Genomic DNA, 22,743 nt, shown 5'->3' with positions numbered 1-22,743 from the left:
TTGTCCTTTCGAATCGAATCTGATTGTTTTCAGGCCATTTCTCCGATTTGTCAACATCATTTCAGATTCCAGCCCTGTTCCCTCCAGCCCTCACGGCTCCCCCCCCCCCGCCATCCAAGCACGGCACGCCAGGACCTCACCGCTCACCCACCCGAGCCTGGGGGTGCGGGGCAAGTGAGGGGGACCCCAATTCCCCAACCTGCCTGCTCACTTGCACGGTGGCAGCCCTGCAGCATCCCCCCTCGCTGCCTCTCTCCCCCCGTGCACGCATGCCGTGCTCAGCCGCAGGTGGGGGGCTCTGGTGCAGAACGGCGAGACGCGAGATGCTGCCAAGTGGCAGCGAGGGCTGTTCCCAGCTGGTGCTTTCCTCGCTGCCTTGTCTGGTCCCAAGGAAAAGCAGCCCCTGAGCCTTGCTGCCACCCCTCTCCCTGGCCCTCCCACCCCAGTGTTAGCTGCCTGTGCTGCACTGGGAGTTGGGTTTCCCGGCTGGGTTTGTCCCCATTTGGGCAGCGGGCATCTCCACCAGCTCTCAGCCTCCCTGCCAGCTCCACCCGTGGTGCACAGCCCATGGTCCTGCTCATCGCCCTGCCCTGCAGAGCGCTGCCCACAGCCACAGGATGGGGCTTGTGTCCTGGGTGCTGCTCATTTGGGTCCAGCTTGATCCCAATCCCAGCCCAGCCACACTTCAGACTATTTCTGGGGTCCAGCGGGCCTGGTGGCCAGGCAGGAACAGGGCACAGCAGGGTAGAAGAAGGATGGGAGGAGGGGGGAGAGGACATGTCCCTGAGCACAGTGGAGGGTTTATGAAGATGTCCTGTAGTCACACAGTGTGGTTTGCCCAAAGGATCTGGGGCACGGACCCTGCCCCTACACCACGGACACAGCAGGGGCTGGCTGACAGCATGGAACCGCCCGGCAGCCCCTCGGTGTCCTCAAACCCCTTCCATCGTGCCCCTGGGAGACACAGGCAGGGGTCTCTGCAGCCTGGGGCTCATCACGGCGTGGCTGGGGCCGCTCACAGTGCCAGCGCTCCCTGCCACGCTTCGGTGGGCCAGGGACACGGGGTTGGCACGTGCACGCCGCATCCCTGGGGCAGGGGGAAGCAGGCGGCCGGGGCCGTGCGTGCTCCCCGCCGGAGGCAGCCTATCATGCCGTATTGACCCGCACTGGAGGCAGGAACATGTGTGCCATGCACGGATCGATGGGAAGATTGAAGATGCGTGTGCGCTTGCCGGACGGCTGGGGGAAGCTTTGCCGTTGGCACCGGCAGCGCAGTGAAGGTCACGCTGACCTGCGGCGCGGTCCCCGGGGAGAGGCGAGGCCGCTGCCGAGCTGCTGGGGGTGTGGGGGGGGTCTCACCGCCTGTGCTGCCGGACCCCGGCCTCCCCATCGGGCTCCGAACCCCCCGGAGAGAGCCGCATCTCCTGGGGGGCTGCCTGCTGGAGGCAGGGAAGCGGTGGGGAAACTGAGGCAGGGACACCACGGTGCCGCGCAGGGGAGCGGCCGGCCCCAGGAGCCGGTGCCCCCCCCCCTCACCCCGGCCCCCAGCCCACCCAGCAGAGCAGGCAGAGTCCCCCCAGCTGCGGGCAGGACGGGGCAGCAGGAGGGGGTGCCGGGGGTGCTGCGGGGAAGCCCCGCGGCTCCCCCGTCCCGGGGCTCGGCGCCCGCCGGGCTGGGGCGCAGCGGGCCGCGGCAGGGAGGCGGTTAACGGCCAGGGAGCCGCCGAGGCAGGAGGAGTCCGCGGGCGGGCGAGCAGGAGGGGGCCGCCGGGCGAGCTGCCCGCAGCCTGCCCGCCCCCGCCGAGCCGCCCCGAGCCGCCCCGAGCCGTGCCGAGCCGCGCCGAGCCGTGCCGTGCCGCGCTGCCCCGGGGCGCACGGGCCGGGGCGAGGCGCACAGCGCGGCGGCGGCGGCGGCGGCGGCGGCGGCGGGGGGCAGGCACCGTGCCCCGCCCGCCTCGGCACGGCACGGCACGGCACGGCACGGCACGGCTCGGCACGGCCACGGCATCGCAGGGCACGGCGCGGCACGGCTCGGCTCAGCGCGGCATCGCACGGCTTGGCTCGGCGCGGCACGGCTCGGCACCGCTCGGCGCGCCTCGGTTCCGCTCGGCTCGGCGCGGCTCGGCACGGCTCGGCTCGGCACGGCACGGCTCGGCTCCGGCAGGTCCCGAGCCATTCAAACAAGTGGCTCCCGCAGCACTTGGGAGCCGGGGCTGGAGAGAGGGCGCGGAGCGGCTCCCCCTGCCCCGGAGGCGCGGGGCCCTTCACACTGCCTCCTTCTCTGGCGCTCGCTCTTTATTTGACGATGAAATAATGTTGACATGTCTTGAATTATTAAGTATTCCCTGGATTTTATTAGCACATGATGCCTAAATGCTGCCTGTATCTGCCGGGGTCTTAACCAGAGAGGAGCGAAGGAGAGAGGCAGAGACACAGAGCGAGGGAGAGGAGAGAGAGGGGTTTTTGACAGCTGTATTTGTGCTGATAAGCGAAGGCACAAGGAGACGATCGACTAGTGAGACAAGAGGGAAGCGGCGGCTCGGAGCTGCTGAGAGGGGCTGCGCTTCCCTCCCGAGACGGCTCGGCCCTCCCGGCGCCGTGCTGGGGCTTGGGGGGGACCCGAGCCCCCTCCCAGCGCCTGGCCGGGCTCTCGGCCGGTGCCCGTGCCGGGGGGCAGCCCGCTGGCTGGGCACGCCGGCCGCGCGGGGCAGATGCCGATTGAGATCGTGTGTAAAATCAAATTTGCCGAGGAGGATGAGAAGCAGAAGGAGAAAGAAGAAGGGGACAAGGAGAGCCTGATCGAGGAGCCCGCGCGGCCCCGCTCCCGGGACCTGGCCGCCTTCGCCAGCGCCAGCACGCTGCACGGCCTGGGGCACATCTGCCGCTCGGGGCGGCTGGGCGTGCGCCAGACCCTCTGGGCGCTCGCCTTCCTGGCCTCGCTCGCCTTCTTCCTCTACCAGGCGGCCAAGTCGGCGCTGCTCTACCTGGAGCACCCCCACGTCATGGCCCTGGACGAGGAGGCCATCCGCGAGATGGTCTTCCCCGCCATCACCATCTGCAACATCAACCGCTACCGCCACTCGGCGCTCACCGACGCCGACATCTTCCACCTGGCCAACATGACCGGGCTGCCCCCCAAGGACCGCGACGGCCACAAGGCCACGGACCTGCTCTACCCCGACCCCGACATGGCCGACATCGTCAACCGCACCGGCCACCAGCTCGACGACATGCTCAAGAGCTGCAACTTCAGCGGCGAGAACTGCTCCTCCCGGGATTTCACTGTGGTGAGTGCGCAGCCCCGGGGACGCCGCCGGCGCTGGGGGGGCTCTGACCCCGCCGTGTCCTCGCCGCAGCGGGGCTCCCCGGCTCGCTCTGGCTGCTGAAGTTTTGCATCTCTCCGTGTTCGAGTTTCCCTCCAAGTTTCGCATGGAGAGAGAGAGAGGATCCTCCGTGGGAGCTCTCTGCTGCAGGACCGTGCTGCCGGCAGCTCCGGGGCTGCAGGAGGGGGTCGTGGGCAGGAGCGAGGGCGGATGGGGGAGCGGGGCGCAGCTGTCCCCGGGGTGGGTGAGCAGCGGGAAGGGGAAAGCGGTGGCACGGAGCCCTGCTCCAGCCTCTCCTCACCGCGGGTTGAGCTGCTCCATCGCAGGGCATTTTGCACAGCAAGAGTGGAATGGGGGGGCCGGGACCCCTTTGCACGTAGGAGAGCCCCCCTGCCTTCGGGGGTGGGCACTGGGGTGTGTGTGAATGCGGGAGGCTGTCAGCATTGCACACTCGTGTGTGTGTGTGCAAATGCACGTGCCCAGCACCCCCAGAGGGTCTGCTCTGGGGCATGGCCACATCCGGGTGCCCTGGGGGCCACCCCCAAAGCTGGGGGTCCCCAGACCCCAGCAGCACCGTGCCCACCCAGGCAGCGAGCTCCCAGCCAGGCACCGCGACTGTGCGGCTCTCGCTAATGTTGAGCCTGGAATCACAAATCCCCGCTGTGGTTTGGGGAAATAAATGTGCTGAACGGGCGGAATACCTGATGGGACCCCTTTCAGCCCGTAATGACTCTGGAAATGAGCCGCCTCTCTGCTCCGGCTGCCAGGGGCTGCTGCTCTGCCTGCTCGCTGCGCTCCCCGGAGCAGCGCTGCCAGCCGGAGCCCGCTCCGTGCCGGGGAGGGGGGTGCGATACCGGGGGCTGCGCAGCCTGCTGAGGGGAGAGGAGGCTCCGTGGGGCTGGAAATGGCTGATGCAGCACGTCCTGCTTCACTTCGTGCCCATCGCTGCAAAGCCTTTCTAGCGCGGGGTGCTGCTGTCCTAGGGAAAGCGCTGTTTGGGGGGTGCTACAGGGGGGCTGCCGTGGGGAGCGTTTGCCTGCAGTGGGGTGGGGAGGAGCGGGGGGCAGCAGGGGAGACCCTCCTCCTCCTGGGGTTTTGCTGGGCTCTGTGCCTGCTGTAGCCGAGTTTGGGTGCCGGGGAGAAGTGAGATCCAGTGGGGAGAGCACAGGGAGCCCCGGTGCTGGGCAATCCTGCACGTGGCATGTGGGGCTCGCCACGCTGGCTGGTGGGAAGGTGGAGAGCCCAGCATCATGCCATGTAGCAGCACGGCATGGCAGTGGGATTTGGGCTGGGTACCAGCTTCATAGAGCATGGATATACATGGGGACAGCCACTGGGACTGTCCGGTGTGCTGTCTCCATGTGCTGGAGCAGGCTCCAGGCAGCGGGGTCAGGACGGAGAGCCCAGAGCCGGAGGCACCCGGAGCGGTCAGCAGGCAGGGCTGTCCCTGCCACCTCTCGCTGGCCACTTTCCCGATGCACCTGGAGCCAAGGGGTGATCTTGGGGCAGAAGAAGGTGCAAGGCACGGGCTTGGGAAGGGGAGGGGAAGGCAGGAGCAGAGGGGAGGGATTCGGCAGCCTCTGTGTGCCACGCAGCACGTCCCAGAGCCGTGCCAGGCAGCGGCGGGACCTGCCGAGGCAGCGCACCATTTGCAGCTGGAGCCTGCTGCTCCCATTCCCCGAGCTGAATCTGTCCCCTGTGCCTCCTCCTGGGGATGATTCAAGCACGGTGTTTGCAGCTTGGCAGGCACGGGTGAGTCCCAGCCGCCACGTGTGGGCTTGGGAGCCGCCGTGCCTGCCAGCTGTGGCCCCAGTGCAGGAGCACCCGGTGCTGCGCCGCACCCCGCTGTCACACCGAGCTCCCGGCCCTGGGTGCCCCGCGTGCCTTTCTGCTCACAGGGCTCCTGTGAGCCCACCGCAGCGGGTGCTCTGTGGGCGTCCCTGCAGGGATGGAGGGCTCGCAGGGCTCTCAGCGCCCAGAGCAGAGGTTGTGTCCCCAGGGAAGGCAGGGAAGGGAAGTTTTCCCTTGCAGCTCCCCGGGGCTGTGCTTGCAGGGGTGCTGGCGCCGATCCTCTGCTCTGTGCGCACGGGGGGCTTCATGCAGAGGCCAGAAGCGTGACGGCCCCTGGGTGGCCATGGGCAGCCTGCCCGCCGGGCCAGCAGCGCTGCCGAGCCGGAGCGCGGAGCTCGCAGCCGGTGAGCACAGGATAAACAGCTCGCGCGGGTCCTTTAAGTAGGCGCCGCGAGTGGTAAATGATCTTCCCCTATTTAACGTCACAAATCCTCATTCTTTATGGGATAGCAAATTAAGAAACTATGGGGAGAAAAATCCCCAGCGTAAGCATCTTCCGTGTAATAAAGCCCGGCTGGGCTGTAAATCTCCCCAGGCGGCAGGGACAGCACCGAGCCGCAGCGAGGCTCCCCTGCAGCCTGCTGACAAATGTGCCCCGTGCGCAGGCTGCCGGGAACCCCGGGCAGAGCCTTTTCCTACCCCTCTGCACCCCTTACTGGGGGGCAGCCCCGTCCCCTGGGGTGCACAGCCCCGTGCCATGGGCACGCTGCCCGCTGCCCGGGGCAGGGCGCTGGGTGCCGAGCCCGGCCGGGCGGGCGCAGCTGCGGCACCGAGGGTGAGGGTGCGAGGCGTGCGGCGGTGCTGCAGGGAATCAATAGCTCGCTTTCCGCGCCATTAAGCGGGAGGCGTCCCCGCGGGGCCGGGGCTCAGCTGCGGCTGGTGGCCCGTGGCCGCACGGTAGCCCACTGGCACCCAGCCCCGGGGCCATGCTGGCCACCCCTGGGTGCACCGCGGCGCTGGGGACAGCGGAGGTGGCTTTGGGCAGGGCAGGGCAGGTGGCGGCCAGGCCAGCAGCTCGCCCTGGCTCCTCGCAGGCTGTGCTGGTGGTTGTGCCGGAGCCTCTCTCGAAACCACGTTCCCCCATCAAAAGCCTTTTGTTTGTGAGCCGCTGCTGCTGCCGAGGCTGCTCCTGCAAGAGCTGGGGCTGGGGGAGCGCGGAGGTTGCCCAGAGCTGGCAGCGGCCTCGGAGCTGGCAGCGGCCCCGGCTCTCCTGGCAGGGCCCCCCCGGGCCGTGGGCTGTGCGGGGCTCTCTGCACCCTGTGCTGACCCCCAGGAGAAAACCCCACACGGGTGGGCAGCGTTGGCTGCGTGCTGCCGGCTGGTGGGGGGCTGCAAAGCGCCGCATGGGGCCGAGCCCTGCAGCCCCCCGGCGGGGAGGGCACGTCCCCGGCTGCCTCCTTCCCCCCTGCAATCGGCGCCGCTCCCGACGCGGGGACTCTGTCTGACCTTTCCGCCAGAACCATATTTAATACACGTTGCATTTTCAGCCTGTTTGTACACCTGGAAAAAGCTGGGCTCGTTCCTCTCCCCCTGCCCCACCTGGTGCTGCTGCTCACCCACCGAGGCGTTCAGCCACCCCGTTTTGCCTCTTTGTGGTCTGTTCGCCACGGGGAGCAGGGGGCTGGGGGCACACATTTCCCTTCCACGCTGGCCCTGCAAGGCCCTGCGAGCCTCCTGCTCGCTGCAGCCCCCAGGCAGAGCTGAGGACCGGGCAGGATGTGTCACCGTGCCGTGCTGGCACGGCCCCAGATCTGTGTCTCTGGTGGCGCAGATGGGCTCTGGTTCCTCGTGCTCCTGTCCGGAGCGGTGGCAGCTCTGGCACGGTTACACATGAGCCGCCCGGGCACGGCTCGAGGCGCTGCTTGTGCCAGAAACCGGGGGACTTTAATGCAATTCGTTGCCATTTAATTTTACACAATTCCTGCTGCTTAATCCGCTGAGAAATGCTAATTTATACAATTCACGTCTAAAAATAAATGTCAGTCCAGCAGCTCCCAGCAGTGGGTAGCTGCTCCCCCGAGCCCCCGCTGGAGCCTCGTGCGGGGGACCCCAGCTCGGGGCGCACCCCCGAGGTGCCCAGGCCTTGGGGTGCAGCCCTGGGGCCGGCAGCTGTGGGGTGATGGGGTTATGGGGTGCCATGGTAGGGCAGCGAGGGGCTGGCTGGTCCCACGGGTGTCACCGCAGAGCCCTTCATCGCAGCGGGTCTGGGGGCTCCGTGGCAAGGAGGTGCGGGGTGTCACGGTGGTTTGGCCGCCTTTTGGGATGGATTGGGAGGTGGGAGGCGTGCAGGGCCTCTGAGCTGTCTTTGAGGCCCAGTTCCCGGGGCTTTCCCCAGGGAGGGCAGCCTGGCCCGGCGTGCAGCTGCAGCCGACAGCACTCAAGGCCAGCGCCCCGGTGCCAAAGAGGTGCCTGGTGCCAGGGGCTGGCACGGGGACACCCGAGCCGTGTGTGCTGGGTCCAGCCGCAGGTCAGGGCAGCCCCCGCGTAGCTGGTAGACATGGATATGTCGTAAGGCACCTTTCATTTCTGTGGGAGTGTAGGGAAGCCCATACCCCATCTGCCTGGGTTGCCTGGATGCATCCCTACCTCCCTGAGCACGCAGGGGACGGGGACAGGGTGGGATCCTGCTGGGAAGCAGTGGAGAGGACAAGCCCGTTCTGATGCCCATCCACACGGGGTGGCTCCAGCCCTGGTGGCAGCGTGGGGACGGGTCCCTGGGGCAGCGGGTGGGCTGCGAGGGCTGCGGGAGCCCAGGGGTGGGGGAGCAGGGGCGCGGGGGCGGCGCGGCGGGGGAGCGGAGATGCTGGAGGAGCCGGCGGCTTTCCCACCGCATCCCTGATTGAGATCGGATCACCGCGAGCATAAAAAAGCTCTCTTCATAATTATATTTAATGAATTGACTTTAAAAGCTCTTACACTCTTATCTGGGTAATTTAATATCACACACTTAATAAGCCTGTCTCCGATACGGGGGGGAGCCAGCGGCCGCGACGCCCGCGCCTGGTGTGGCTCCCCGGGGACGCGGGACGTGCTGCACGGCCGGCCCCACGTGGAGGGCTGGGTGGATCAGGGGACACCGCTGTCCCCTGGGGACAGGGCATCCCTGGGGGCTTAGTGCAGGGGCTGGGGGACCATGGGGCTGGGGGGCACGGTGCCATGGGGCTGGATAGGGGTGAGGTGACTGCCTGTGGGTCCAAGGGGGCTCACGGGGTGCAGGAGGCTTGGTGTGGGATCTGCGGGCATGGGGCAGGGCTGTCAGGGGTGCCAGCACTGGGGGTGGACACCGTGTGGCTGGCAGGGCTGTGCTGCGACCCTGTCCCCAGTGTCACTGTCACCTGTGGCAGGAGCCCTGTGGCCAGGAGGCGCTGGGGGCAGCCGCAGGGCAGAGCACACAGCGTGGGCCCCCGGTGCTGTGTCCATCCTGCTCCTGCACACCCAGGGCTCACCAAAACAGGGCACTGGATCCCAGTGGCACAGCCGCTGTGGGGACAGTGGGGCAGGCATGGGGGCAGAGCCAGCTGGGGGGCCAGAAGGAGGGCTGCCACTGACCCAGCAGTGCACGCACACCCACAGGGACATAGGAGCAGCCCCCAGCACCCCACAACCACAGCGGGGGTGACGAAGCCAGCAGCCGGGCTCCCGGCACCCCCCCAGCCCTGCCCCACACGGCTCCCCACAGCCGGGACGGGGACCGGCAGGGTGCGGAGGGCGAGGGCGCAGCGCTGGCGCGCAGCTGGCCGTCCCCGTGCTGCCTGGCGGTGCCGGCTGCCGTGCCAGCGCGCGGTGCCAAGGCCGGGCGGGCTGCGGGGAGCCGCGTGCCAAGGCGGTGACGTGGGGGGGACGCAGCTGCCACCTGGCCCTGCCTGGGGCGGCAGTCCCCAGGAGAGGGGTTCCCGGGCACCCCGCGGGCAGCCCTGGGGCGCGGGGCCGGGTCTCCCCGCGCTGGAACGGGAGGTTTACGGGGCTGCGCTAAGTGACGCAAATGGTTTGAAGCCCATAAAGAGAGACGGTTTTATGTAAGACGACTATATAAAGCTCTGCTGTTCTGCCATTGATGAGATATAGGCCTTTATTTATAGAAGGCAATGTTTGCGGTGCGAGGGCTGAACGCCAGCCAGGGACCCGCGGATAGGGCGTCGAGTCATTTCACATGCAGCTGCCGTCGACACTGTTCACACATTAAAGAAAAAAATTAACAAGTTTGCAGCCAGTCAGGTGGAAAAAACAATAATTGTCGAAAACCGTATTTCCCCCTTTTTCCAATAACAAATAGCTGAAGCGCTGCTGGGGAGGCTTGGGCTTGCTCAGCGCCTGCACAGAGCCGGCTGGGGCTGCGGCACGGCTGGGAGGGGGGCACTGGACAAGGGGGGGGCACGCTGGGGCCGTGGGGCTCCGGCAGAGCTGGACATCTCCCCAGGGCACCGTGTCCCCTCCCTGCCCCGTGCTCGCTGTCCCCAGGGCGCAGGCAGGCACGGCGTGGGGCTGAGGATGCTCTGTGCGTGGTGGCTGCAGACAAAGCCCTGCTGGCTGGGTTTCCCTGCCAGCAGCTCCCCGCCCACGCGCAGGGGGATGTGCTGAGGTTATTTCTTGGCCAGATGTGGCCGGGTTCTTGCTGGCGAGCGAGCAGCACGTCCCTGTGGTCAGAGCGCCCTGCCAAATTTCGTTTCATGCACGAAAGGAGGAAAAACTTCTCATGATTAATTGCGCAACAGGGGAGAACACGCAGCTCTCTAACCTGCTCCTTGCTGATCGCTGCCCTTTTCTTCCTCGCTGCAAGTGCAGCTGGGGAGAAGGGGGCGAGCTCTTCCCCAGGGCACGCTGTGCTGCACAACCCTGGGGCTGCACGGGCAGCGAGCGGCGAGCTCGGTGGTGCACGGCAAGGGCAGGAGGTGCTGGAACAGCCCTCGCTGCCCTCCTAACCCTGCGAGGGGAGGGAAGGCAGGCAGGGCTTCACAGCAGGAGAGCAGTCAGGCTGGTGCTTGAGCTGCTTTCTTGCAGCTCCCTGCACATTGCTGCGGGCTGATGTCCGAGGCTGTCCCTTGCTTACGCTGCAAAACCTTCCCTCTGTGCACTGAGCCGTGCCCTCGGTGTGCTGCGCCAGCGCGGCTGCGGGCAGGGCACTGCCTGCCCCCTCTGTGTGCTGCCTGCTTGCAGGAGGGAGAGGAGGAGCGGGGTCACGGGGCCAAGCTGGGGCACATCTGGGCTCTGTGCCTGCACAGCCGGGGTCCCCCCTGGGCAGCACACACGGGTGGGGAGGGTCCTGGGCACCCCGAGCTCTCCGCTCCCTCCCTGGGAGCAGCTGCTCACTGGGTGCTGAACGGCCATTAAGCACCGGCTGAGCTTTGATGGAGTCAACAGGTTTTCCTCCAGCGGAACAAAAGGTTACCTGCTTGATTGCAGAGCCAGGAGCACAGGCAGAGGTGAAAAGCGAGGGCAGGAAAGCCAGAGGCCGGGAGAGCTGCGGGTGCCCTGTCTGTGTCAGGGAGCTCAGAGACACCACCAGCCACGAGCCCATGGGGTGTGCGGGGCCAGGGCCCAGGGTGGGAGGGGAGAGCTGGCACCAGCCTCATCAGCCAGAGCCCTGATTAATCACTAGCTGCCAGCCCTCCAGCCTGCAGCTCATTAGCAGTTTAATTCCTGGTGCCCATCGTGCTGGAGGGCCGCACGGCTCTGATTGAGCCGCTGGGATGGGCTGGGGCTGCCCACCAGGGCCAGCAGAGCGGGCAGGGGCAGGCAGGAGCTGGGTGCCCCAGCAGGGCAGCCCTGGGCGCACAGGGGTGGGCACGGCCTCGCGTCCCAGCTGCCAGGAGGGGTTTTGATGGGAGCAGCCCAAACCCTGCCCTGGCTCCGGAGCTGCAATCTGTGCTGTTTCTGCCCAGCCGGAGGAGGGAGGGGGCCACGCAGAGCTGGGGCCCCGGTGGGAGCAGGGAAGCGTCTCCATCTGTCTGCAGCGCTCAGCGGCTGGAGAGGCCAAGGTGGCCCCTGAGCGGGGCTGTCCCCAGGTCACCTCTGCGCAGGAGGCAGGGCTGGCACGGCATCTGCAGCTGCCCAGGGCAGGGCAGGGAGCAGCTGCCCCCCTGGGGACCGAGGACACTGCAAATCCGAGGTGGATGCAAGCATTAATTATGTCCCGGCTGCTCGGCCACCGCCGTGGCTGCTCGTGCAGAGAGAAGGGGTTACACCGGTGGCATGTGCTGGCTGTCACCCTGCTGTGCCCCACGCAGTGCCGTGCCAGCCAGCCCTGCCCTGCCCGGCCCCAGGAGGTGAATGGCAGGAGGAGCAGGAGGCAGGAGCGGTGTGAGCACTGTTGAGCAGCCTGGCTCTGAGATCCCACTCATCAGAGGGTGTCTGCACATCTGTGTGCTAATTAGGGGCAGAGGTTTGCAGGCTGTCCCTGCCCTGCCTCTCCATGGCCCCCTGCCTGTCCTCTTCCCATCCCATCCCATCCCATCCCATCCCATCCCCTCCCAGCAGTGTGCACGGTGCCATCCCTGGAGCCCCGGAGCACACAGCAGTGACAGCCACTCCATCCCCAGGTGCCTGCCTGATCTTATCGTGGTGGAGCTGCCTTGCAGAGGGAGTTTTTCAGGCTCTGCCCCCCCCGGCGCTGCTGCTGCTCCGACATCCTGTTTCCTTATCACCTGACATGACCTTAATTTACTCCCCAGGCTGACAGCGCTCCGGGCTTCTCCTCCAGGAGCTGGATCTCAGCGCCGTGCCCTGCCTCACCCGCTGCAGGACCTCGGCACAGGCAGCGGGAGCAGGGCGCAGAGGGCTGCGCAGGGCAGGCAGCACTGGCGGATTGAAATGCTGGCACCGACGACTTCTGTAGCCACGTTATCTCCCAAGCTGGGCAAATATTGGCGGAGGGGAGATTATTCAATAGCAAAGTTTGCAGATGGGAATCACGGCGTGTGATCCCACGGGCTCCGTGCCGCAGCCCGCCTGCTCCGGAGCAGCCTCGGCTCCGTGGGGCTGAGCCTCTCAGGGACACGGCGTGGGGACAGGACAGGGCCCTGGGCAGCATCCCGGGGGCCTTCCCCTGTGCTGGTACCCAGCAAGGCACTGGTCCCAGCTTCCCTGCAGCTCCCATCCCACCCCCCAGCACCGGCGTACCCGTACGCACCATGCCAGGGACCCTGCCCAGCCCCACGCAGCCCCGGCACGGTGGGGCTGAGCTTCCCCAGGTGTGGGCACCACCTGGGGCATCTCTTCTCATCCTGGAGTCTGTACCCAGCTCCCCTCCCCGGGCAGCTTCTCCATGTGGGCCCTGGTGGCCACTGGGGCTCCTCGGGGGCACCAAGAGGGGTGTCCCCCCCCCAGCACCCAGCCAGGAGCCTCCATCCATCGGCCCCCGCACCCAGGAGCGCGCGGGCTGGGGAAAGCCAGCCCCTATCATGTTTGTTCCATTGATTTAGTGCCGTGGAGAGGGTTTAATCAGCCTTTAGCCTGCACGCTCCAGCATTAAGAACAAATCCATTAGCCACGAGATAACCACAAAGGGTTGCGCTGAGGCTGGATGAGGTCCCAGCGCCTTCAAGATGCAAATTGGCAATCAAAGATCAAAGCCGTGCAGCTCCCTAATCTCTGCTAAAAGGGCTCAGCTATTAACGAGCCCTTTCCCGCTGGGCTGTGATCACCCCACTTCACTCCTGTCCCGATGCGTGGCGCGTTGTGCCGTGCCCCTGGCCCCCACGCTGACCCTGGGGATGAGGGCGCAGAGGGGACCCGGGCTGTTTGTTTGCGCCTTGCTGCCTGCGGCTCTGACGTGCTGCTGTCAGATTTGTGCTGGTGCAGAGAGCAAAGCCCCGGGGAGCCGCTGGTCAGCGGGCAGAGGGGGCAAGAAGGGAAAGGGGCAGGGGCTGGGGTGGTGAGGGCTGTGCAGGGCTCGTGCGGAGACTTTGGGAGCAGGGGGAGGTGCTGCCGGGTGGTTTCCTTCCCTCTGCTCACGGATTTAGCCCTGGTGTGGCTGCACCAGGTGGCTCAGGTCAATCCCTGTGGGCCCCAGGGAAATCAGCGCTGGGGATGTGGAGTGGGGGCAGGCGCAGGGCTTGGGCAGGGCCCCCTGGGGCCGTGTTCCCGTTTCTGGGGTATTCCTGCCCGGCTCCTGCGCAGTGCTGAGGCCAGCTGCAGGATGGGGGCTCCCACCACAGCCCCAGCACGCTGGAAGCCGTGAAGCCGTCGAGCTGTGACAGGAGCTGAGCTGCCAGCACCGTCAGCAGATCTCGGGCAGCACAGATGGGCTGCCAGCGCCGGGGCACCGCTCACCCGGGACCCTGGCGGAGAGGCACGCACCACTGCCCGGGTGCCAGCACAACACTTCCAGCCCCGATGTGCCTGGTCCAGCTCGGGGGAGCAGCATCCACCCCGCAGCACCCCTCTGCACGGCGGGGCGCTCAGGAGGACCAGCGCAGGGGGAGGTTTGGGCTGGGGCTCGGTGCCGCCGGTGGCTCTGGCAGCGTCCCCGGGCGGTGGCACAGCCTTGCCCTCGCTGAGCCGGGGCAGCAGGCAGCGAGGCGCTGGCAGCCTCTCAGCCGGGGTGATGATAAATCTTATCAGCGTAAACCCATCCGCAGGCAGCGGGATAACCCCTGTGACAACCCAGCCTCAGCCGCGCTGCGGATTTACAGATAAATAACAACAAGGCTGGAGGGACCGGGCCTGTGCCGGCACCTGTGGGGGCACCCCGCGGCCACCCCTGCCACCAGAGCGTGTGTGTGGGGACAAAGCCACGCGTGATGCCGGCAGCGCATCCCCTGTGCCCTCGCCCTGCTCGGGCCAGGCGTGGGGCCGGTGCCAGCCGCGGGTGCCAGCAGCGTGGCGGTGCCAGGCGGCGCGGATGCTGCCGGGGGGGCGGCGAGGTGTGCTGGCAGCAGCTGCTGCCCCGGGCTGGCCGCCCCGGCTGGGCTCCCGCCTTGGCTGGCGGTGCGGCCGCGCAGCCGTGGGAGCCGTAATGAGATGGAGCAGCAGAAGGACGGCGAGATAAGGCTGCCTGCGCTGCCCCAGCAGATTAAACGCTGGGATTAAGCAGGCGGTGCCAGCTCTGCTGCCTTTTTATCTCGCTGCTTCTCCCCTCTTATTCTCCCGCAGTCGATAGTGAACGGTCTCGGAGCTGTCAGCAAAGGAAATTGCTTGTTAACCCTTTGGGGACGGGCGCGGGGCTGCCTGCACGGCTGCTTTCAAAGAGGAGCCTTCCCCGGGGATGTTGCTGCCTGCAGAGCGGGGCGGGCAGAGCACTGGGGCCGTGGGACCTCCCTGCTCCGTCCCCATCCCAGTGTCCCGCTGCCCGGTGCTGGTCCCAATGGGGCTGCACACAAAGGGGCTGGTGGCGCTCAGCTCTGGTGCTGCCTCTCAGCCAAAAGCCCCTAGCACCGGGTGGCCGGGGGAGCAATGTGATGGGGCACACGGGGTGACAGCAGCCAGAGAGCGGGGCTGGTCTGCGTCAGGCCCCACAGACCCCGGTACCCCCCTGGGCACCCTCGATGCTCCCTCCGGGCACCACTGGGAGCCCAGCACCCAAACCCAGCTCTCGCCCTGTGTGTTGGTGTTTGGAGCGCGGCGCTGAGGCTGGGCTCAGCCCATCATGGCGATTTGCCACGGCGTGATGTGTGCTGCGTGCCCGGGGGCTGCGCGTGGGGGAGTCTGAGGATGCAAAACGGGCTGGTAGGAGCGGGAGGCGTGCACGGAGGCGGCAGGAGCGCGGCTTGGCACAGGCCTAACCCGTGCCAGGGGGTGCATGAGCAGCGAGATCTCACGCTCACCTGCAGCAGGCCAGCCCCAGGTGGGATGCTGTGGGGTGGAGAGGGCACGTCCCCGGGTCTGTATGGCCGGGGAGCTGGCAGGGGCAGCGTGTGAGCCCTGGGCAGCCGGGGCTGAGCGTGGCACGGCGCTGGAGCAGCTGCTGCGCGGGGCAGGAGGGCTGAGCCGGAGAGCTGAGCCCGAATCCGGAGAGGAAATGGGAGCAATTGGCACGTGCGGGCTGGCAGGAGCAACGCTGCGAGGGGCTGGGATTGCTGTTTATAAATACATCAAGGGAGTAAACACAACGGAGGGAAGAGAGCTATTTCAGCTCGGGGACAATGCTGGCGCGAGAACAAACGGTACAAAGCGGCCGTGCAGAAATTGGGCTTGGAAAGCAGGAGACCAGCGAGGTCCCGGGCCGGCCGCCCCCCAGGAGGGGAAGGCACAGCGCTGAGCTCGCCGTGCTGCCGGGGGCGGCCGTGTGCTGGCCCCGGGGGTCCACACGAGTCCGGGTGCCCCAGCTCTGCCCCGCTGGCAGCACAGCCCGCAGCACAGCTGAGCACTTGGTATTCCAGCCGCGAGCCCGCTTGGCACCGACAGGGCTCCCACGTCTCCCTGCTGGCTCCGGGGACACGTCCGCGGGGCTCAGCTGGCACGGGCTGGCCCAGCACATCTGCGCGGGGAGGTGGCAGGAGGGGTGCAGCCCCCCGGGGCGTGCCCGAGGCTCAGGGATTTGGGAGGAGGGCTGGGATGCTGGGGGGGATGAGGAACATCCCATAGCGGAGCCCAGCACGGTGCTGGAGGGCCCTGCCTGGGGACAAAGGTGTCCTGGGGACCCCATGGGGGTAGCAGCCCCGGTGCAGGAGCTGTGCCCGGTGCCAGCAGAAGCCCCGTGTGGGGCAAGGACAGGGTACAGGGGGGCTGTGGGTTTGGGGGGGCGATGGCACCGGTGCTGGAGCTGGGGTGAAGCCAAACTGGCTCTGGTCCTCGCCCCTCCGGGGAGCGGGGAAGGGAAATGGTGCGACCGTGCGTGAGAGGGATGTTTGCAGAGGCGAAAACATCCCACTGGCTCAGAAAATTGCTGCAGAATCGGGCTTGAAATGAGTTGAAATTGCTGAATCCAAGCGGATCTCATATCCCGGGCAGTTGCAGTGCTGGCGTCAGCGCTGCGGCTTCCCTCCGTGGGCACCCAGGCGGGGGCTGTCAGCGCCACGGGGGGGGAGCAGGACACCGGGGACACGGCTGGGGATTTGGGAGGGCTCCAGCAGAGCCTGGGCTGGGCTGGCTGCAGCAGGGGGCAGCGTCTGTGGGCATGGCATTACCTGGCTGTGCCCGTGTCACCCCAGGACAAGCAGCACCCCGTGCCTCCAGCTCCGTGTGCCCGCTCAGGGAGCATCCTGTGCAATCTGGGGGCTGCAGCCCGTGGCCCAGCTGCTGCTGGGTTGCTGTGCCCAAGCTCACCCCCGGGTTCCCCTGGATGGGCAGCGTGCTGGGGTCTCCCCAGCCCTGTCCCCATTGTGCCCAGTGAGATTTGTCACCTGGGGGTGCCTGCTCCTGCGTGCTGTGCCCGTGCCCTTCTGGCTGCGTGTCCCAGGGGGGGACATGGGACAGGAGCACATGTCCCTGGCGTGCAGGGCCCCCACGCATGCTGCAGCTCCGTCTCCTTTGCATGCAGGCATGCGGCTGGCAGCTTAGCGCGGCCTCTTGTCTCTGCAGAGCAATCAGGATTTGTCGCTGCTTGCGATGTTTAACGTCGTCTTCCAGAGGCTAAATACCGTGGGGAGCCGTGTAAGCCGCGGAAATACCTGCGTGAGCCGGGATCAGCCGCAGGCAGGCACAATGGGCTTGTAGCGATGAGCATGGGGGGGCTCGGGCATGTGTGGGGCCGGCCCTGGGGCCCCCTGCCATGGGAAACCCCGGTGCTGGTGGATGGGATGTGGTCAGGGTGCCGGGAACCAGCACCCGTGGGGTGCCCACACATAGGGGGCAAGAGGGGGAGCCCCGTAGGGTGGGGGCAGCGGGGTATTGGGGCTCTATGGGGCGGGGAGGGGGATCCTTCAGCCCCCCGGCGGCAGCGATCCCCAGCTGGGATCCGCCTGGCGAGGCGCCGGCAGCTATTTCTGTCAAGGTCAAAGTGTCTCCACGGCACAGAGCAGGGAAATGAGGAATCGTGTCGAGAAATTACCTCCCTAATGGGGTCTCCCCTGCGCGGGGATGCCGGTGTGTGGCAGCTGAGCAGGGAGGCCCACAGGCGGTGCGGGAGCCCTGCCTCCCGGCCCCGAGGCCCACAGCACCCTTGGGTGCCCCGCGAGGGGAGCAGGGTGCCCAGGGGGCCGTGCCCCCAGCCGTGCCCGGCAGGACACGTGTGCTCCGCTCCACCCCGCGAGGCACTTTTCTGGGTCAGCTGCGGGGAAGAAACCATCTCCGAGAGCAGGCAGCCTCTGCTCTGCCCTTCCTCCTCCTCCTCCTCGCTCTGCTCCCGCGCTCCCTGTTACCTAATTGGGTTTGGCATGCTGGAAAGCCAAAGCCCTTCAGGACTGTGCTGTGCTCTCGCCGGCGAGCTCTCACAGCTGTCCTCGGCACCCTGGCAGCCGACGAGTCAGTAACTCAGCGGGGCGCCGCGGGCACCTGCCCTCCCCGCGCCCCCCGCGCCCCCCGCGCCCTGCTGCCCGCCCGGGGCCGCAGGGGACGGCGATGGGGACAGGGACGAGGCCACCGCTGCCACCGCCGCGGGACCTCTCCCTCCCCGCCAGCCCCGGCCCGTGTCCCCGGGTGCCCTCGCCTCTGCGCCCTGGCCCCATCCCTCTCCCCGGTGCCGCCCGGCGCAGTGCGAGCCGCCAGGAGCTGGCAGCGAGCAGCGAAATGCCATTTCCTGCGGCCGGGGGAGCTCATCCTCCCTTTACAGAAAAACTAATATCACAGCCGCCCCGGCGCGCCAGGCGCTGATGCTATCAGGCCGGCGGGCTCGGGCTCTCCGAGCCGCAATAAATCCCCGGCCAGCGGCTCCGGCAGCCCCCCCGCTGCCCTCCCGCAGCCCGGGAAGCTCGGGCTGCGCTCCCCCGGGGGGCACCGGGCACCGGGAGCCCGGCGGGGGGCTCGGGCGCAGCCGGGGCCGGCCGGAGCGCGGCGGGGCCGGCTGCCCAAAAGCGGGGCCCTGCTGCCCCCTGCCGGATCCCGGCCCTGCGGGGCCCCCCCCGCTCCCTTTCCCTGCGCTTTGAAGCGCCCCTGACGGGCAGCCGGGCCCCCGCCGCCAGCCCCGAGCCTTTGAGGAGCCGCTGGGGGTGCGCAGATGCCGTCCTCGGCGCCGTCGTCGCTGTCCCCCCCCCTCGCCGTCCCCGCTGTGATCAGAGCCGCAGCCGTCACTTCAAAGCGCCCGCCGGGCTCCCACGCAGCAGCAGCCCCTGGGGACGGGGTGGGGGCCCCCAGGCTGCGGGGATTTGGGGTACGGCACCGGGGAGTGGGGGACGCGGGAGGTGACCGCTCCCCCTCCAGGCTTGGCACCGTGTGGGGCAGGGCCCCCAGCCCCACAGATGCTTTGCCCCACATTGGGTGAGATTTTGGGGGGCACGCAGGGCTTTGGGGGGCTGTGGGGCCAGAGCAATGGGCAGGGATGCTCTGGGGTGCAGCACCCCTGGACAAGGGGCTCACAGGGCACTGCTGGGTCAGGGCATCCCTGTGCTGGGGCTGCGGGGACCCCCTGCCTGGGGTAGCACAGCACCCCCCACACCCCCGGCCCGGCTCGGGGAGGAATTTTCCATTCCCGAATCGAGGTTGGGGGAAGGCGTGCGCTTGCACCAGCCCCCTCCTCTCCCTCCCCTCGCCCGTCACAGCTCGGGAAGGCGCCTGCCACATCCAGCTCCGGGAAGGTGCGGAGCCAAAAAAGCCTCCCGGGAAGGAGACGGGGAGCGGGGAGCAGGCAGGAGCCCTCCCCCAGCACAGCGATGCCGCTGCCCCTCTCCTGCTGCCCCGACGGAGAGGCCCTGGCCGCGGCGCAAGGCGGCTTCCTGCGCGCCACCCGCATCCCCGGGCTGCACTACATGGGCACCCGGCCCCAGTCCCGCCTGCGCCGCCTCCTCTGGAGCCTGGCCTTCCTGGCCTCCGCCGGGCTGCTGGCCACCGGGGCCACCGACCGCCTGCGCCACCTGCTCTCGCGCCCCGTGCACACGCGGGCACGCCTGGCCCGGGCGCCCCAGCTGCGCTTCCCGGCCGTCACCCTCTGCAACCCCAACCGGGCGCGCTTCCTGCAGCTCACCAAGCCCGACCTCTACTCGGTGGGGCAGTGGCTGGGGCTGTCGCGGGAGGACCGCTCGCTGGTGCCCGAGCTGCTGGCCGTGCTGGGGGACGAGCGGCGCCGCTGGCTCGAGCGCCTGGCCAACTACTCGCGCTTCCTGCCGCCCCGCCGCTCCGAGCGCACCATGCAGAGCTTCTTCCACCGCCTGGGCCACCAGATCGAGGACATGCTGGTGGAGTGCCGCTTCCAGGGCGAGCGCTGCGGCCCCCAGCACTTCGTCCCCGTGAGTCCCCGCCTCGGGTGCCCGGCACCAGCCTGCGCCCCAGGGGCCCTGCGGGACTGTAAAGGGGGGCCCGGACCTTCTCCTGCTTGCAGAGCGCCCTGCCTGAGCCCTTTCCCATCCTCACCCTCCCTCTCTCCATCCCCAGGTCTATACGCGCTACGGCAAATGCTACACCTTCAACGGGGACCGGAGGAACCCGCGGGTCACCCGCCAGGGCGGCATGGGCAACGGGCTGGAGATCATGCTGGACATCCAGCAGGAGGAATACCTGCCCATCTGGAGGGAGACCAGTGAGTGGGGCTGCGGGCAGGGCACGGGGTACAGGGGCTGAGGGCTGTCCCGTGGGACCGGCTGCCCACGCCCCCTTCCATCCCCCCCAGATGAGACATCGTTCGAAGCTGGCATCCGAGTCCAGATCCACAGCCAGGACGAGCCGCCCTACATCCATCAGCTGGGCTTCGGCGTCTCGCCTGGCTTCCAGACCTTCGTGTCCTGCCAGGAGCAGCGGGTAAGGCCGGCTCGGGGGGCTGGCCATATGGGGCCAAGCCGTGGGGACAGCGGGGTGGTGCCGTTCCCGGGGATGCCGCTTCGCCCCACGCAGCCCCAACCTCTGCCGGGCGGCGGTGATACCCCACAGCCCCGGGGATGTCCCGGCCCCGTGCGTCCCTGCAGCGATGCCCTCCCTCCCCGGCAGCTCACCTACCTGCCGCAGCCGTGGGGCAACTGCCGGGCCAGCGTGCAGGGGGAGCAGACGCTGCCCGGCTACGACACCTACAGCATCGCCGCCTGCCGCCTGCAGTGCGAGAAGGAGGCCGTGGTGCGCAGCTGCCACTGCCGCATGGTCCACATGCCAGGTGAGGGTCCCGCCCGCCCCTGCACCCAGGGGTTGCCCCCACCCCATCGCTCGGCCCCTGCCACCCCCTAGAGGGGAGCGAGCGCGGGGTGGGGTGTGTGAGGCTCCCACCCCCTGACCTGCAGCTTCCCCGCAGGCAACGAGTCCATCTGCTCTCCCAACGTCTACATCGAGTGTGCTGACCACACGCTGGGTAGGTGCGGGGCCGGGAGGGAGGGAGGGTGGCCCGGGAGGGATTTTTTTTGTGGGGCGGGGGGGTGTGCAGCCGTGCCCAGCGGTGCGTGCCCCCAGACGCGGCGGTGGAGGACAGCCAGGAGCGCTGCAGCTGCCCCACGCCGTGCAACCTGACCCGCTACGGCAAGGAGATCTCCATGGTGCGCATCCCCAACAAGGGCTCGGCGCGCTACCTGGCCCGCAAGTACAACAAGAACGAGACCTACATTCGGTGAGCCCCCGGGGCTGGGGCTGGCAGGGGGCTGGGGGGGCTCCTGGAGGCGTGCGGGGTTGGGGGACACTGGAAATCTGGGGTCTCCCTGCTGCTGGCAGCGTGTGGAGACAGGGTCATGGCATGCATGGTCCCTGCAGCATCCTCTCCCCCAGGGGGTTGTGGTTAGAGCGGGGGCACCGTCTCCTTGGTGTCCTCCCAGCCTGCCCGTCCCCACCCCACAGTCCCACCAGGGCCATGACGTGTCCCTACTGTGTCCCCTCCACACCCAGGGCCCCACAAACCCAGCCTGTGTAACTCACAAGGGCGCCAGGAGAACCTTGGGACGGGGTGGATGGGAGCTGGGGGAGGCTGGGGGCAATGTGGGTGGTGACCGGCCCCACGGTGTCCCCGCAGGGAGAACTTCCTGGTGCTGGACATCTTCTTCGAGGCGCTCAACTATGAGGCCATTGAGCAGAAGAAAGCCTACGACCTTGCCGGGCTTCTCGGTGACTCCCCAGCCTTCCCACAGCACCCCCAGCTGCCTGTCCCTTCTCCTGTGCACCCCTGCTCCCCCCATCCTGCAGCCCCAAACCCCGTTACCACCTTGTTCCCCTCTGTCTTTTGGCCCTGTCACCTCGCTGTCCCCCCCCCATCCTTTAGCCCTGGCACTGCCGTCCCCCCCCAGCCCAAAGGGGCTGTGCAGCAGCTCCCGGTGACCCTGTCTCCCCTCTCCTCCCCAGGGGACATCGGGGGACAGATGGGCCTGTTCATCGGCGCCAGCATCCTCACCATCCTGGAGATCCTGGACTACATCTACGAGGTGCGCTAGGAGCCGAGCAGGGGCCAGGCTCCCCGGGGAGGGGGTGTCCGTGCAGAGCGGGGTGCCCCCATGGGGTGCCGTGTGCGTGGGGCTCTGGGGCTGACCCCTCTGCCCCCAGGTGATCCGCGACAGGGTGAGCCGCGTCCTGCGCCGCTCCAAGCCGCCCCTGAAGAAGCCCTCGGGCAGCATCGCCACGCTGGGGCTGGAGGAGCTCAAGGACCAGGTACCCCGCCGGGGTGGGCTGCGAGGGCAGGGACCTGGGCAGGGTCTCCCCAGCCCCGTGGGGACGGGACGTGGCTCCCCAGGGCCAGGCTGCCGAGCTGTGGGATGGATGTAGGGGAAGGGCCGGGGGGCAGGAGGGTGCCCCCGTGACGCTGCCGTCCCCGCAGAGCCCCTGCGAGACGCTGGGCCGGCACGTGGAGGGCGCCTACAACGCGGGCATCCTGCCCAACCACCACCACCGCCACCACTACCCGCACCAGGGCGTCTTCGAGGACTTCGCCTGCTAGGCCAGCTGGGGACAGGGGGCGGCCAGCCCCCACCCCCCGCTGTCCCCTCCCCGCCGTCCTCACGGAGAGGCACCGTGGCACGGGGATCAGCCGCGCCGCTCGCCCCCAGCCGTGCCACCGGCACCGCCGCGGCCCCCAGCCCCTCCGCCCAGCCCCTCCGCTTGCCCCTGGCGTGCGGGGTCAGCCCTGTCTCAAGCACACGGGATGGGGGGGCTGCCCCCTGTCCAGCAGCAAGAGCAGCCCTGGGCCCAAAACTGCATGCCAGGGGGGCTTCGGGGGAGCGGAGGGGCCCCCGCGATGCAAAGCATGCGAGGGGGGGGCTGGGTTTCCCTCAAGGCCCCCCAGGCCCTTCCCTGCTGACCCCTCCTGGGGGGTCTCTGCCCTGCCCCGGCCCCCTGGCCCCCTCCCAGGGCATGTGGCAGGGCCGGGGGCTCCCACCTGCAGTCACACCTGCATGGCACCTCCCTGCCGCCCCTCCGGCCCCCGGCACCACCACCACTGTGACACCCCCCCGACACCTCCCCTCCTTCCCCAGCCCCACGCAGCCCCCCGGGGCTGCAGCCCCCCGCCCCGTAGCCGCCCCCAGCCAGACCCCTGCACTGTGACCCCCCCACACTCCAGTGTTAGCCCCCAGCCCCGCGGACCTCTCCCCGCTCTCCTGCCCCTAACCCTCTCCTCCCAGTGCCCCACAGCCCCCTCCAGCCTC

The 22,743-nt window shown here is 68.3% G+C and overlaps 1 protein-coding gene across 1 annotated transcript; it reads left to right on the top strand.

Annotated features, from left to right (window-relative positions):
• Positions 1 to 2,710: 2,710 nt before the first annotated feature.
• ASIC4 (acid sensing ion channel subunit family member 4) lies at positions 2,711 to 22,037 on the top strand (the record flags this gene model as incomplete). Its single annotated transcript, XM_084288979.1, has 10 exons — positions 2,711 to 3,286; positions 19,574 to 19,718; positions 19,809 to 19,936; positions 20,123 to 20,282; positions 20,418 to 20,474; positions 20,573 to 20,726; positions 21,123 to 21,214; positions 21,449 to 21,528; positions 21,647 to 21,751; positions 21,918 to 22,037. 10 exons carry the CDS (start codon positions 2,711 to 2,713, stop codon positions 22,035 to 22,037), a joined length of 1,617 nt encoding a protein of 538 aa, XP_084145105.1.
• Between the last annotated feature and the right edge of the window lie 706 nt (positions 22,038 to 22,743).

This window comes from Netta rufina, assembly GCF_964035555.1.
Source record: "Netta rufina genome assembly, chromosome: 6".
Classification (NCBI taxonomy): Eukaryota; Metazoa; Chordata; class Aves; order Anseriformes; family Anatidae; genus Netta; species Netta rufina.
Note: the sequence above shows the minus strand (reverse complement) of the source record. Positions and strands in the feature narration are given on the sequence as shown.